Consider the following 17497-nt stretch of genomic DNA (forward strand, 5'->3'; position numbering starts at 1 on the left):
ACAGCTCACCCATTTCTAAAGGCCCCCAGCAGTGGTGACCCCTCTTCTTAACACAAGGCTAAAGAAGAGTTTGAGTGTGCTCTGCCTTTGTGTTTATTTCATGTCCAACGTGGACAACTTGAAAATTCTTACTGCATTTAGGAACTTTTTCAAATGTTCAGTCTCAGAAGTTGGTTGCATTTTCTGCTTCTTGGATGGATGGATGGATGGATGGACGAGGTGAGGTGGCAGTAGAGTGGAAAAAAGTAAAAAGTGGACAAATTAAGCACTTATAGAATTGATATTATACTTGCATTGGAGGCCTTTGTGTAATTTTCTGTTATGATTAGTAATTTTTCTGATATACAAAAATGAATATACACAGGGTTATATACATATATACATATACAAATATATCTAAATATGTTGTCGGGACAAAACCTCGTATCGCCATTTTTCAGTGTGCGACGTAACTTGAAAAGAAATGTTTTTCATGTTTTACACTGTTTCATGATGAATGTAATAAAAGAAACGGTCCAAAATAACAAAAGAAGACTGGTTGCATTGACGTCCATTAATATATATATATATATATATATATATTCCATATATATATATATATATATATATATATGGACAAAAGTATTGTGAAATTCAACAACTGAATTCAGATGTTTCATTTAGTGTCTTTGCTGCAGGTATATAAACTCAAGCACCTAGCCATGCAGTCTGCCTTTGCACACATTTGTGAAAGAATGGGTTGTTCTAAAGAGCTCCCTGAATTTGAGCGTGGTTCTGTAGCAGGCTGCCACCATTGCAACAAGACAGTTGCATGGCTTGCATGGCCGAGTAGCTGCATGCAAGCCTTACATCACCAAGCACAATCTCTAACATTGCATGGAGTGGTGTAAAGCACCGCCACTGGACTTCCAACTTTGTGGGAAAGGTTTGGGGAAGAACCTTTTCTGTTCCAGCCTGACTGAGCCCAAGTGCACAAAACAAGGTCCATAAAGGCCTGGCTGGGTGAGTTTGGTGTGGAAGAACTTGACTGGCCCTCACAGAGCCCTGAACTCAACCCCATCCAACACCTTTCTAATGAACTAGAATGGAGATTGCGAGCCAGGCCCTCTCGTCCAACATCAGTGTCTGACCTCACTAATGCTCTTCTGGATGAATGGGCAAAAATTCCCAGACACAGTCAAAAATCTCATAGAAAGCCTTTCCAGAAGAGTGGAAGCTGTTATAGCGGCAAAGAGGGACCAACTCCATATGAATTGCCTATGGATTTAGAATGGGATTCATATATATATATATATATATATATATATATATATATATATATATATATACAGAGAGAGAGAGAGAGAGAGAAAATGCTTATGGGGCACATTACTTACACATACTTACATACACATTATTACTACATATACAGTTACATATACACATACAGACAGCCTGTGTATGCATTCCATCTGGATAGAATACTGAAAGCAATTAAACACATTTCCACTTAAATCAGGCCTCGATTACAGCCTGGTACGTTGGTGTGTGAGACGAGCTGCACAAATAGCAAAGCACTGCTATGTGACACCAGGCATCCTGTGGTGTGGCAAGCTTCAGAGGCTGGACTCCATCCATGATTTTGTGTGTGAGTGTCTGTGGTTTGCCGTGGTCCTGTGGTTTGGATCATTATGCTTGCGTCGCCACAAAACCTGCTGTCTCTCCTCAGACATTCCCCACCCAAACGCTGACCCCGGGCACGGCCCTTCGACCCCATCGCACAGAAAAACACACAAAAACGTGCACAGATGCACACACCACCACAAGCACAAGATGAGAGGTCGATGCACTCGCCTAAAATACAGTTTAAAAGCCCCCATCTGTGATTAACCCCACCACAAATAAAACCCTACCCATTCTAAAGTAGCATAGCATGGGGTGCATGGTTCATATCCAAAGCATACAGACACCAGGCCTCGTATACGCTCACAAAGCACTACCCGAAGGGAGACAGTCATAGAGACCACAGACACGCACGCTCACTCTCCTGCTTACACACTAAGATAAACAAGCTACTGTTACTCTGTCTAGGCACTAAATTGTGGTGGTGACCTTTTTGGAGGCCAAACAAAACAGGGACTTTATATGAAACTTAGACTTCTAAGATTACGTCTTATGATCTACACACTACAGCGCGTCAGCTAGTCCACATCTAGATGGGAAAATCTCTGACTCACAAAGATTTGAATGCATTCATGATTTCGAGCACACGGAATACCCAAATAAAGTGAAGGTGAAAAGGGAACAAGTGCGGGTCTGGACGGTGAGCGTGTGGTGGTTTGGAGGCGGTTCTTACCTACACACTGGAGTTTGACCTCATCGTAGTAGAATCCCGTCTTGCAGTAGCACTCGTATCCGCTGTTCACGTTCAGACAGAAGCCGTCTTTACAAATCTCGTCCCCAAAGAGGGCGCACTCGTCAGCATCTGATAAAAACACGCGCAGTAAATACATGAGAACAACTATAGTGGCTTACAGAGCGCACATACAGTCACCTCTTCATGGACAAATCTACAGCCATTTATTAGATCTTTAGCTCTTGTATTAGAAAAAATAAGTCCAATCCAAGCCCTGTGATGGACTGGCGACCTGTCCAGGGTGTATCCTGCCTTCCGCCCGAAGACTGCTGGGATAGGCTCCAGCACCCCCCCGCGACCCTGACGGCGAAGCGGTTTAGAAAATGGATGGATGGATGGAAGTCCAATCCAAATCATTTCCATATACCGATATACTTTAAATATAAATATATATTATCACTGTATACACACACACACACACACACACACACATCTCCTAAACTGCTTATCCTTCTGGGTTGCAGGGGGAGCTGGAGCCTATTTCAGCTGTCACTGGGCGGAAGGCAGGATACACCCTGGACAGGTCACCAGTCCATCACAGGTCAGACAGGCAGACCTATACATTCACACTCACTTTCACACCTAGGGGCAATTTAGTGTGTCCAATCGACCTGACTGCATGTCTTTGAACTGTGGGAGGAAAACGGAGAACCCAGAGGAAACCCATGCAGACACGGGGAGAACATGCAAACTCCACACAGAGAGGACCCCGTACACCCGGCTGGGGAATCAAACCCAGGCCCTGCTAGCTGTGAAGCAACAGGTGTGTGTGTGTATAGATAAATTGTGGCGGCGGAGAGACGGAGCCGCCCTGACCACTCCCTACACAGGTGCGAGCTGCTCCTCTCCCTTGATTTAGCGCAGCTCTGCCAAATGAGGCGAGGAGCACAGACACCTTTAAAAACGAGCTCTCTCTTTAGAGAGGACACTGGCCTCTCAGCCAAACGCATGCCAGACAGAGCGAGACGTGTGTGTGTGTGTGTGTACATGTGTGTTTGAAGTGGAAATGGGTCATTTTTCTGTCAATTCATTGTGAAATTTACATACAATGTAAAGGGCAACTATTTTGTTATACCTATTTACATCTATGAACAGATATGGTGCATTCAACATTATTCACTATATGCATTTATGCTTAGCTTATACTCCCATCGCTAGAAACCGTCTTGCTAAATGAGAGTCTTTTATATCCAGAATGCAAATGCGAAAGCATTTCCATTTATTCATTACCATATGTTCTTACCCCAAGTGATTTTACGAAGCGTTTAAGCACCAAACTCCCAGAGCATAGTACTGAAAGCAGCCAGTGAGCTGGATCGGAATCTGAGCTTAGGGCCAGGGGCGCCTTTCAACAGGTGTGCTCTCTCAGGAGAGTCTATAGAGTTTATTATCTGTATCTGTTACTTCTGGTTGGTGCTCATATTTGCTAATATGGTGAGTCATCCGCAAATGTAACTGAAGACGCACATAGGCGCAGATGTAGAGGATATGCCTTTTTAATTCCCAGCTCACACAGACTCGCATACACACACACACACACTTACACACACACGCACACACACACTTACACACACACGCACACATACACATACACACACACACACACACACACACACAGTTTCCAACCGCACCACAGTGAGCTGCTCTGCTGCCAGCCAGAGCTAACCGCACACTCATTGCCTTCATAAATTAAATCAGTGCATTAGACTGGCCCTGAGCGCTGAGGTTTTCCCCAGACTGGGAAGCAGGGATACAACAGCTCTAATTAGTGTGTGTGTGTGTGTGTGTGTGTGTGGGTGTGTGTGTGTGTGTGAACATATGTGGGTCAGATGCTTACATATGTCTGGGACGGCTGTTCCTGAGACAGTTTTTTAGCTTTTTGTTTTTCAAACTGTGGGTGGTGACCTACTAGTGGGTCACAGCGTAGGCACTAGTGGGTTTTGAGGAAGTTAGATCAGGGCATATTTAGTCTCTAGTCCCTGGGGTGCAAGTCCAAGTCTCACGTCTCTGGGGTATGAATCCGAATCTCAACTCCCTGGCATGCGAGTCCAAGTCTCAAGTCTCTGCAAAGGGAACTTGTATGGACACTCAAGGCAACTCAATGATGTGCAATTCCTAGCCTGAGTCAGGTCTCTGGGGTGCAAGTAAGAACCAAGTTTTGAGTCTGAGGCGTAGGCCCGAGTCCCTGATCTCTGTGCTGTGAATCTGAGTCAGGACTCGAGTCAATTCACTGCAGCGTAAGTTAGAGTCTTGAGTATCTGGGGTGGCCAGTCTGGTCTCAAGTCAGAGTTTTGAGTGTCAGGTTGTGAATCCAATTCAGAGTCTCAAGTGTTGGGGTGTGAGTCCAATTCAGAACTTAAGTATCTGGGGTGTAAGTCCAAATCAGAGTCTCGACTCTCTGGGGTGTAAGCCCATGTCAGAGTCTTTAGTCTTGGGGTGTAGGTCCAAGTCCGAGTCTCAAGTGTCAGGGCGCGAGTTAGTAAGTTAGTACTTGAGTCTTTGGGGTGCGAGTCCAAGTCAGGACTCGAGTCTCTCAGGTTTGATTCTGCAATGTGAGTAGTTGTGGAGCCTTGAGTCTCGAGCCCTGAAATGCAAGCCCAAGCCATGTCTCTGCGGTACGAGTGCAAGCCTCGAGTCTCTGGTCTCTCGGGAACGAGTCCAAATCAAGTCTCCTAAAACTTCAGCTGGACAAATGAAAACTTCAGACAGCATACTTACTAAGAAAAGACTAACTATCAGTTTCAAGTTGTTTGGCCTCGTTTAGTTTTGCTTCGTTTTGAAGCGTTTTCTATAACGAATGGCCAGTTATTTGAACCTGATGCCACCGCAAGCTGTGAGAGAACGACATTGCTGTAATGAAGAATCACTAGCAAAACTGACAGGCAGACGTAAGGCTGAAAATGAAAGGTCTTGCTCAGTTACGACATTAATGTTGGCAGTGCAACTTCATGAATCTTAAGTCTGTAGCCTAGCTCTACACACATACAGGACAAAATGCAACCAGAAATGCAAAGAACAATACAACACCTTTGTAGCTGTTGGCTGAGGAAACTCCAAACACAGCGTCCCCCGTTGGAACGTTGCCCTGACCAGCTGGACACATTTGAGCAAACTGATCTGTGGGAAACACAGCAGGTGTGGATTGTTAGTCTGGGATAGGCTCCTTTTTTTGTGCTCCTTTGTTATTGACATCAGTAGCCACGCCATGAATAGGGCTTAGTTGGAACGCAGTTTCTCTGATGTAGGAGATTAACTGTCTGATTTGTTTGAGAAGGTAATATATTGATGCTTTCAGAATAGACTTATCAAAGATTCTAGAGTCAGCAGATATTCAGAGTGTTGGTCCTACTGTCGAGAGATAGCAAGTTTGTAACATAGCAATAACAAAGCATAACAAATATATAACATAGCAACATGTTATACTGTCAGTGCCAAAGATGTCAGTCCCAGCTTGGAGAGCATAAAGTAAAGACATATAAAGTTTGTTTACTGAGATTTCCAGTGTTTTATTTCTCAGCGCTGGAGCTGTTAGAGCTGCATCTTCAGGGCTTCAGTCCTGAATATTCGGATGTCCATAACAAGCCGTCCAGCCTAGAATCACTGCTACAGTGAGCTTTTCTGACCCAGCGTCCCACTTTAAACACTACATTACATCACAGCAAGCCAGGTACCCATCAGTCCCTCCACTGAACTCCCTCTGACATCACACTGAGCGTGACGTCACTGTGGAGTGAAGGCCTGGAGAGCGAGGGGTGAGATAGTCGAGCGCTGTCATTGTAATTTGTCCCCTCACTGGTTCTAATGTCAAGCGCTAGAACCCATCACTTTGTAACAGTACACTACAGTACAGTACAGTAATGCTGATTTCTGCTGGCGTTCTATTGGACAGAGGTGGAAAATTCAGGTCCAGAAAGTAAAAATCCATCCCAGGATTTTGTTCCAACGGCCTGGCTTCTCTAGTCAGGTCAAATCACCAGGAGCTGTCCAGGCAGTTGGAACAAAAACCTGGGAAGGATTTTCCTTTCTGGACCTGAATGTTCCACCTCTGTCTTCTGGATATGCAGTGTTAAGTCAGGGTCAGGCTAACGGTGGTTAGTCCAGTACGCTCCACTTTACTTAGAGCGGACTAATACAGCTTATAAGCTCTTATAATTTGTTATGAACAGTATTTATAATGCATTATGTTCACAATTCAAAATGCTTAATAAGCAAGGCTATAATGTGTAATGCATTTTTATATTTATAGCCATCTTTAAGACACCTTAGGAATGCATTATAATGGGTTATGAATGTGTTTATAGATGCTTACAAACATGATATTCATTGAAAGTGTTACCAGGAGCTCAGACGTCTTCTTAGATTATAACAGGCCAGTTATTCTATCTGCATTACACTGAGGTGTCACTTGTTCCATATGAAGAGATGTTACCTGTTCCCTGTACAGGACAGGGGAAGACCTCGCAGTTGTCCCCCCAGCCCGCTCCCAGTGTGCAGCAACACTCTTCGATGGTCACGCTGCTGGTCAGAACATTGTCACACAAGTTCTCATCGTTCAGGTTGTAGTAGCACTCTTTCCTCTCGACAGACGAGGCTGCGGAGAAAAGATCAGAATGTTTGCACTGCTGATATTTGGTTTGATGCTGTTAAGATTCCTGTGAATTTATTGTAAGTAATTGTAATAATGTTTTGTGTGTATCTGTGTCTGTTGCCCCATCACATTTCCAGTGTTCTCAAAGGTGTCCTGTGATCTGTCAATCTATCCAAGCCCAAAATCTGGACAGTTTTAATTCAGCTCCTGTCACAAGCTGCAGTTTTGAACAAGAAAATACACAGTGTCATTTTCTGGATTGTTATTTTGAGATAACGAGTTAATTACCTTGTAATCTCAAGCTGTTGGTATAATTTTCTGGATTGTTATCTTGAGATAATGAGTTCACAAAATTATCTCAAGATAAAAACTTTTGTTATCTCAAGATCATAAGATAACTAACTCGGTATTTCAAGATAACTTTATTACCTTGAGATCAACAGAAAATGTACTTTTTTAACACATTTTTTAAATAACTAACTCATTATGTGTTAAAGTTGTCAAAGTTGTTATCTTGAGATTACAAGATAATTAACTTATTATCTCAGGATAAAGTTATTGTGAGATCACAAAATAATTATCTCAAGATAACAACTTTTGTCATCTCAATGTAACAAGATAACTAGATAACTTTGTCATCTTGAGATAACAAGATAATTAACTTGCCATCCCAAGATAACAAGATAACTTCTTATTTTTAAGATAACAGTTGTATTATATTAAGATAACAGCATCATTAACTTGTTATTTCAAGATAACAACTTTGTTATCTCAACATCAGAAGATACTTAACTCATTATTTCAAGATAACTTTGTTTATCTTGTTTTTTGTAAATAATAACTTTTGTTATCTCAAGGTAACAAGATAACTAACCCATTATTTCAGGATAATGTTACGAGATAAAATGATTAACTTATCTTAAGATAACAAAACAACTAACTTGTTATATTAAGATAACAATTTTGTTATCTTAAGATAACAGGATAATTAACTCGTTATCTCAAGAAAATTATAACTACCTTCTGGCCTGTCTGGACTTCTGTAGGCTCCAGATTTCACTGAGTTAAAAGGGTCAATGTCAAATTCTGGTAACAGATTAGTGGCGAGATGCTCAGCTCAATTAGTTTAAATTAGAATCTTATTATCACTGGACAGCCATAAACTTTATAAAGATAATTATTATTTTAGTTGATTTTTAAATTTTTCTGACGATATGTCATCAGGTGAGCCATCGTGTTAGAGTTGGTGTTTAGTGGCTTTAATCTCCACAGCTATGGCACTAATGCAGATTTACATATCTCAGGTCAGTGTAGTCGTCCACTAACATCTACTTACAAATCAGAACACAGTAGTTTTCAAGCACTTGGACTATATTCTCAGCCAATTATCACGGCTTTCCCAGCTCTCATGGATCACAGCAAAATATCCTGCCCAATTTGTCCCGGAATAAACCCCATAACCTTCTCCGTCTGCTTTATCCCGCAGTCAACAAGCCCGCTAGCATGACAGGTAAACACAGAACAGCCCCCAAAGACCAAAGCACCATGTTTTGTTGCTCGCAGATGGGAGAAGTTAACATTCCTCTTCATCAGACATTCAAAAGGATTAAAGGTTACATAATGGCTGCACTGCAACCAGCAACAAACGGCTTCCCACATGATCATATCTTGCTTCTATTTTTCACGTTGCCTCCCACATGTAACAAAAAAGGAGGCGGCCAGAAAAGTCCCAAAACAGTGCTTTTCCAGTCACAGCTGCTTGTTTATGCTAGCTTTCATGGCGTTTTCCTTCTTTTGCCATGGCGAAGAGACTGAACCCGAGAAAGATTTATGCTGCTACGGAGTCGGTGAGGCTATATGATTTGTCAAGAACATTAAAATCATACTCCCTGAACCTTTCACCTAAAAGCTGCCTATAACCAAAAGTTTGGAGACATTTAGCTTGATCAAATCTTCATTTATACAGTACCTTCCCTGGGGGCAGTCGTGGGCCGGAGGTTAGGGAACCAGCCTCGTGGACAGAAGGTCGCCGGTTGGATCCCCTCGGCTGACAGTATGTAACTGTAATGCCCTTGAGCAAGGCACACAACCCCTGGGCAAATGTGTTCACTACCCCCGAGTGTGCACGTATGTGGGTGTCTCACTGCACGGAGGGGTTAAATGCGGACACAGTTGGCTAATGATTCTGAATTCTGTCAATTCCTTCGAGTAGTTGTGATTTAAAGTGCTTTACAGACAAAAGAGAATAAGAGGACCAAAAAGAACATTTCCTTACTTACTCTACAAGAAAATTCTCATTTCTCATTAAGGCGAGATGCCCCCGCCCCCAAACTTTTGACAGGTAGGGCTTGTAATATGCTTATGGCAAAATGTGGTAAGAACACTAAAAATTCCAGTAAAAACAGAGTCCGTGACCTAAGCTATGTAAGCGAATGTAAGTTCCGGCAGGCCTCACGGTCCCCGTCTCCACTACTGCTTGTATAGCGCAGCATGGGACTTACTTCATTACTACAGTACTTTGTCCATAATGTGCCTGGGGGCTCTAAGGCCAGGGCCCAGTAGTCCCCTGAAAGTAGATCCCATTTCTGCTGTGCCTCCTCTAATGCAGCCCTCATTCATCAAGCCTGTTCTTCTCTGCACTGCTATCAGACTGGGGCAATGAGAGGCACCCCGACTACGGCACGCTAATGTCCTGATACATTAACGAAAGTCTGTTCCCCGAAAAGGACTGTAATGGGGCGACGGCAACACAAGGACATTTAGAGATTGCAGCCAGATTGTTTGACAACACGTGAACAGAGATGCACCTGATAAAAGGGTCCATTTGATTGGATATGGGAGAAGGTACTTGGGGCTGTGGCAGAATACTTAAAATTAAAATGATATTTTGAACCAAAGATCGTTTCAGTCAAGCAATGCTTTGGTTTGGATTTGTATGGTGCGGCGTGCTTGCAGAACAGAACCTTATCATTTGTTCTAAGACCTCCTATCAACTGGAACTGGACCACCCGGTGTCTACAGCAGTGGGGTGCAGTTCCTCTTAAGCATGTTTACAAAGGTGGGAATGTGGCTCTGTTAGGTGTTTCATCATCATAACGGCTGTTAAAGCAATGAAAATTTGAACAAATGCACCGGCGAGATAACATATAAACATTTGATGACAACGTCCAATCATGGACCCCCGGCCATCGTTGACAGTAACCCGTATGGCAGGTTGTGTGGTAAAACAACATTTACTGCTGTGCCTGTGGTTAATAAATATGCTTTCTGATCAGAAAGATGCAAGCTAACTTGCTATGGTTTGGTAGATTTTGTTATAGGTTTCATAAATTGAGTTTTAATAGCTTCTTGTCGAAAATCTGAGTCTGCTCAAGGCTATTTGAGTCTGCTCAAGCCTATCTGAGACTGCTCAAGCCTATCTGAGTCTGCTCAAGCCTATCTGAGTCTGCTCAAGCCTATCTGAGACTGCTCAAGCCTATCTGAGTCTGCTCAAGCCTATCTGAGTCTGCTCAAGCCTATCTGAGTCTGCTCAAGCCTATCTGAGTCTGCTCAAGCCTATCTGAGACTGCTCAAGCCTATCTGAGACTGCTCAAGCCTATCTGAGTCTGCTCAAGCCTATCTGAGACTGCTCAAGCCTATCTGAGTCTGCTCAAGCCTATCTGAGTCTGCTCAAGCCTATCTGAGTCTGCTCAAGCCTATCTGAGACTGCTCAAGCCTATCTGAGTCTGCTCAAGCCTATCTGAGTCTGCTCAAGCCTATCTGAGTCTGCTCAAGCCTATTTGAGTCTGCTCAAGCCTATCTGAGTCTGCTCAAGCCTATCTGAGTCTGCTCAAGCCTATCTGAGTCTGCTCAAGCCTATTTGAGCCTTCTAAGAGAATATAGAACGTATGTGTTTGTGGCATGCACCCATCCCCTGGGCCACAGTGATGACTTTGAGAGCTTGTTCCTCCTCCTCCGTCACCACCCTGCTCTCTGGCTTGTCCTCCAGGAGTGAAATTAAAGTAGTGTCACCACGTGACCAGAGGCAGTGCCCAGAAGGCAGGGCTTGCTGTCATCAAATCCCTCACAGGCTTCATCCTCTCCCTGCCATCTTTGTGAGGTCTTGTCTGGGCTCGGAGTTCGGCACCTGCCTTCCCTCCGGCTCTGGTGACCATCATCAGGGACCAGGTGACGGGCGCAGGCCACAGTGTTTAAGAAGATTAGAGCAGATGTTTCTAGTCCATTTCTTGCAGACTGCTAGGTAAGTCCAAATTTTGGTCATATTCTAACTGATTCTAACTGGCATATTCTATTCTATAATCTGTCTTACACATGTGAAGCTGGACCAGAACTGAAATGTAGACTGGCTAAGTGAGGAGTTGCTCAGAAATGCTAATATAGCTAATGAAAGAAACTAGGGATCAGTTAACTGGATCTCATGCTAACTGCCCCATTCAGAAATTCATATATCAGCATTAGCAAGCAAAATCACTGAGTTTTCCTCTGAAAGCATTACCTTTAGGTGCAGGTAAGCACTTGGCCGTCATCCGGTTGAACTCGAGACCCTCTGGACACACACACAGGAATGAGCCGGGCACATTCTCACACACTGCCTCACCGCAAACGTCGCTCAGGAGCTCGCACTCATTCAGATCTGTAGGAACAAAGATAAAAGCATTTTGTCAGTTTAGATGATAAAATCTAATGTCTGAGAGAGCAAAAGACGAGTGACTGGAGTTGGAGTGACGGAAAAACCAGCTCTGTGGTGTCTGGGGCTCTAGGGTATTTGCGATGCTAATGAGAGCTTAGTTAGCAGGCCAAACATGCCTCCCACCACAGAGCAGGCTTGGTTACAGAACCAACAACTGATGTTAAAATGACACGCTTAGAGGAGGTGTCATTTTTAGGTGACCGGTGTTGGAGTGACAGAAAAGGCAAAAGAGAGAGTAGTTAGAGCTGGTCAAATGTGCCACACAGCCGAAGTTCAGTTTCTGCTAATTGATGCTAAAATGACACCTGTTTAGAGGACATCTGAGAGTGCTGAGTCAAGCGACTGGCGTTAGAGTGAAAGCCAAAACTGAACATGTTCTGTGGTGCGTATAGCTGTCTTAGCTGTCACTGAGCCACTTTCATACTTAGTTTTCCTGAGGCTCAAATTTTTTCCTTATAACTTTAAAATGGCATTTTTACATGCCAGAATCATAAAAACAGGCATACCGTATTACCATGATATTGCCCAACCCTAGTAATGACATCAAGCATTATGACTTATGTCATGACAATTAATAGTAATGCTGCATTCAGGTTTGTGGCCAACAGACAGCAGCAAGTTGGATATTCGATTGTTTTCAATGGAGCCATGATGAAAAATTCTGCCACCCCAAGCCACAAAAAAAAGCGGGATGTTCTGCAAGCGTTCAATTTTCCCAACTTTTGACATTGCAGTAGAGGAATAACCCGAATATTGATTGTTTGGGGACCCATAGACATCTGCTGAATTCCGAGTAAACCCAGTGTTATACAACAAAGAGTATAGTGTTTTCCGGCCTTTTTCCACCTTAAACAAACAACATACACCCCTAAAGCTCTTCCCTCATCACCCATTTTTGCCGACACCATTGTCACCATGCCAACCGTTAGTGTGGCTTCATGCCGCCGCCAAAACCACACAACATTATGAGGTGTTTTTAAACGCAACTTTGTAAATAGATGCCTGACACCGGGCGTAATCTATCAAGGCAACTGGCATATTTATCGCGTGGTTATGTCAATGTGCTTTTTCCCTCCAATATGCGATAATTTCCCACTGATATCAGCCTGAAAGGCGACACTTTAAATAGAGAATCCGACAACCTGAACTAAAGTAGAATTTGCAGTACAAAAGGCATGCGAATTAGAACCATCCCTAGCATTTGTCACTTGATGACATCTCATCAAGTACTGTCAATTACTTTTTTTGCCTCTGGAGACAAATATATGTCAAAAAACTAGCACTGCAAATTACATTTGACACCTTTAGAAACTATGACAAAGACAACTGTGAAAAGCTAGCACATGCTTCCTGTTATATACCATCGCATTCTCCGAACCAGTCTTTGCTCTGTGCCTCTCTCTCTCTTTCTCTCTCTAAAACAACTCGACCAAAACCTCTCTTTTCCTCTTCCCAATGCTGTCCACGTCTGCAACTCTCATTCTGCCTGCCTTTATCAATCATCCCTGAGCATTCCCATACAAAAGCCTACGATAAATCAAGCCGTGAGGAGAGCCTTAATGTGAAATAGACTCCGCAGCGCCGGTGGAGCCGTCCAGTAAGGCAGACACTCTCTATATGCATGCACGCCCGGTCCCTCTCAATAAGGGTGGGCCAGCTTGTCAATGAGGCTGAAAGTGTTAAGGGGAGAACTGGAGCGTGTGTATGTATGTGTGTGTGTCTGGCTCCACGAGCAGCCTGGACTCTACTTCACATAAAGGCCCTCTCAACAGCATGGGTGCTCTGCAGTCCGGGAGCAGTAAAAAGCTAAAAAAGAACAGTCCGGGCCAAAGGAACAATGTAAAAGGCAGAAAAGGCAGCATCATAAGATTTGATATATATATACAGCAGGCCTTAGAAGGATGCCATAAAAGAGGATTTAAAGAAGGAAATTCCACCACGTTTTCAAAATTCCTGCATGGTTTAATGGCACAAATATAAAAAAAAAGATATCCAGAGTGTTGTGTGAAATGGTTCACTGCTGACTTCGATTTCTTTACAGTGGTGGTGACAGGAACCTATAGCTGCACCTCTTTTGCTCTGACTCATTAAATGACCAGTTTCTTTGTCTGGACGTTGCGTGTTGTTCAGTAAAGCATTTAAAAAATGTAACATAACTTAAACCTTAGAAATTGTCAACCTAAACTCAGGCTGGGTTAGCAAGTTACACCATATTATCTGCATTATGTCAACGTGACACACACTGAGTTACAAAGTGTATGTCAACCTAATGACTGTCACGTCTCAAGGTCCACACCTCATGTTGCCTTCGCTGTGGCTTCATGGCAGAGAATGTCAATTTTACAAGCTTTCATATTCTCAAAATGAAGTTCATTTCACAGAATTTTGGTGTGCTAAGCAGCTTCGTTGTAGTAACAGGACTCATCTATGGTGTCATGCACTGGCCTCCTCGATCTGGCCTGAACTCTGACTACTCTTTTGTGTTTTGTCCATTTTTGGCTTTGGTTGCTTGATTTACTATTAAACCACCTCACCTCTCATCCGCAAGCATCGGGGTTTCTGTCACTTCCTAACATGTGGATATGGATTTCACCAGCCAGCCTTACCAACCAATAAAGCCACCTCACATTACAGCTTACAGTTCTAATTAGCACTCTCCTCCAAGCATGTTGCATTAGCGCTGGTGGTATTCATGCGACTGGGGGAGTCTTAACTAGTGGGTGAAACTGGACATGACTAAACAGCATGCTCAAATAACACAGCACAGCATTTGGGACCAATTAAAATACACACAAACTTCTGATCATTTGTTATTATTACTTAGTTCAATCATCCGCATCTGCATCAGTCAACTGAGCAAATGAATACATTGAATTATCTTAAACAATGACCTTAATAAATAGACAAAAAGCTGAATTTGTATTGGTATAGATCCTAAATAATAAACACTAAATGTCACTAAATGTCTACTTTGCGTATGTCGTGAAAAAGCCCAATACAGACAATATTAGTTTTATGTGAAAAGGTAGGGTAATGCAATTTTTATCAGAGTTTCGAAGTGCCGAATTTCAGTCCCGTCATAATGTTCCACGACTACTGCATCAGTTTTCCACCTTCTATTAAATGAGCCATACATATAATACCAGGTTATACTAATCCAGTGTGAATCGATGTGTCAATAAAATCGCTATCATAACCTGTGGAATAGGAGTTTCTGAAGTATGGTGGTACTCAAAGAAGCCCAAGCTAATGAGACACCTACAGCAGACAATTTATGACTTTATCACTATAAATAGGCAGTTGAATGTGGGTCTCTTATTGGTATCTGCTTGCCCCGGCAGGGGATCGAACCCCAGCCTGTAGTGTGAAAGGCAGAGGTGTTGTCCACTACATTATATGCTAGCTCGATGGACAATGACAGGTATCTAAGGATGAAGGTTTGCTAAGTATCTACTTTGGAAATAGTCTTACTCTCCTGAAAAGAAGAGGGGAAGATTGGTGGGGTGAGTTGGCTTATGATTTTTACCAAATTTTAAAGGTTTTCCTTCACTTATCTTCATGTTTTTAATAGGATTAAGCTGATGGTTATGTAGGAACCAGACTTCATTAAATGTCTACTTTGCAAATATAGTCATAGTCTGTTGAAAACAATGGATGGATTGGTGCTTCTGTTTTTATCAAATTCTACAGGTTTTCCATCACCCACTTTTCTGTTGTATGTACTGTATGTATACACTATATTGCCAAACGTATTCACTCCCCCATCCAGATCACTGAATTCAGGTGTTCCAGTCACTTCCATGGCCACAGGTGTATAAAGCCGAGCCCCTAGTCCTGCAGACTGCTTCTACAGACATTAGTGAAAGAATGGGTCGCTCTCAGGAGCTCAGTGAATTCCAGCGTGGTACCGTGATCGGACGCCACCTGTGCAGCAAGTCCAGTCGTGAAATTTCCTCACTACTAAATATTCCACAGTCCACTGTCAGTGGGATTATAACAAAGTGGAAGCGATTGGGAACGACAGCAACTCAGCCACGAAGTGGTCAGCCACGTAAAATAACAGAGCGGGGTCAGCGGATGCTGAGGGGCATAGAGAGCAGAGGTCACCAACTTTCTGCAGAGTCAATCACTACAGACCTCCAAACTTCATGTGGCCTTCAGATCAGCTCAAGAACAGCGTAGAGAGCTTCATGGAATGGGTTTCCATGGCCGAGCAGCTGCATCCAAGCCTTACATCACCAAGCGCAATGCAGAGCGTGGAATGCAGTGGTGTAAAGCGCCGCCACTGGACTCACTTTGGGGACGGCCCCTTCCTGTTCCAACACGACTGCCCACCAGTGCACAAAGCAGGTCCATACAGACATGGATGAGTAAGTTTGATGTGGAAGAACTTGACTGGCCTTCCCAGAAGAGTTGAAGCTGTTATAGCTGCAAAGGGTGGGCTGACATCATACTAAACCCTATGGATTAAGAACGGGATCTCACTCAATTTCATATACAGTGAAGGAAGATGATTGAATACTTTTGGCAAAATAGAGCATGTAATGTCGATAATGGTAAAATAGAGCTAAGCATGAAAAAATGAGTTTTTCTGGGGGAATGGTTGTTGCCTTATAACTCCCTGCATGTACCTCTTCACCATGCATGAATTAAAAATATGATATAAGCCAAAACCTTCTCTCAAAACTATTGTAAAACAAAGTCACAAACATCAGGCAGTGAATTCATAACCGTTTTGTGTGATAACTTCCATCAATACTGCATTTTCACCACCACTATGAACAATTCTGACTTCTAGTTTGTCTAGAACAGAGCATTTCACACCAAACAACTCCGAATGATATCTTAACCATTAAATTATCAGTGAAATTGCCCTCTAATGGGTTGCTTTTTTCCCCTCAGTTATGTGTGCACAAGAGTAAATAGTTTAAAAGGTCCCCTCACAGCCTGCTGTCTATTGTTTAGTACTTTCTTCCATACTATAAAGCGAGCTGAACTCATTAATGGCCTTAACCTCTTCATTTCTCCCCTCTCAATAATCCAGACCTTAGAATAGTGGAAAGTAAAAAATAGGCTGTATCTGGAAGCAGGAGAGCTCCCGTGGACAGATTCCAAAAGGAAAGGAGGAGAAGAGAGGAGAGACGTGAAATTATAGCAGAACTTGTGGAGCTGATTTTGCTGGGCATATAGTATTCATTCATAGTCCGGTATTCTGTCTGAAGTATAGCTCCAGGCTTGAGCTTTTCCTCTGTCTGAGTAACCAGAGAAGGAGAGGAAGAATGGAGGGAGAGCTGGAAATGCAGGAGACACTGAGAGAGACTGAAAGGTAGAAAAGCTCTCAACATTTACTGTTTTAAATGGCCAGTAGGTCCAAACCTTTATGGTGTATATCTATAGCTTAAGAATAAGCCTTAGAATGCATTAAGTCTGGGATTTTAAGGGGTTAAATGCTTTACTCAGGCCAAAGTTAGCCCAGGGTAACACCAGAATATTACCCTAATCCCACCCGCTTAACCAAACATATTTTATACAATATATAACTCATTACTTTTGTATTTTCTTTCTAAAAATTGTGTTATTGTATTTGAGAAACAAAATACTGCCTTAAAATACATTTTTAAAACCTACCTGCCTACCACTTTATTGATTTGTAAATTGTTTCGTCTTTTACGTCCTTGGCCCACCGTAAACACCGCACTTTGGGCCCTCACAATCCAAAAAGTTTGAATAATTATCCAAAATTATCAAAGTTTGAAAGATCTCAAGTACAAGTTTTTCATTTTCTTTGAGGAAATTATATAAAAGATACTCCACTTGCAAAAAG

At 42.8% G+C, this 17497-nt stretch overlaps 1 protein-coding gene across 4 annotated transcripts in view; it reads right to left on the reverse strand.

Annotated features, from left to right (window-relative positions):
• ltbp1 (latent transforming growth factor beta binding protein 1) overlaps positions 1–17497 on the reverse strand; it is a 208150-nt gene that overhangs the window by 18820 nt on the left and 171833 nt on the right. For all 4 annotated transcript variants that reach the window (XM_037542090.1, XM_037542089.1, XM_037542091.1 and 1 more), the window contains 4 exons: positions 11479–11616; positions 6825–6986; positions 5423–5512; positions 2336–2464 (listed from right to left, as the gene is read on the reverse strand). In XM_037542090.1, the coding sequence (XP_037397987.1) occupies positions 2336–2464; positions 5423–5512; positions 6825–6986; positions 11479–11616 (519 nt within the window). The remainder of the gene's footprint in view (positions 1–2335; positions 2465–5422; positions 5513–6824; positions 6987–11478; positions 11617–17497) is intronic.

The sequence above is a fragment of the Pygocentrus nattereri genome, chromosome 10 (genome assembly GCF_015220715.1).
Source record: "Pygocentrus nattereri isolate fPygNat1 chromosome 10, fPygNat1.pri, whole genome shotgun sequence".
Lineage (NCBI taxonomy): Eukaryota > Metazoa > Chordata > Actinopteri > Characiformes > Serrasalmidae > Pygocentrus > Pygocentrus nattereri.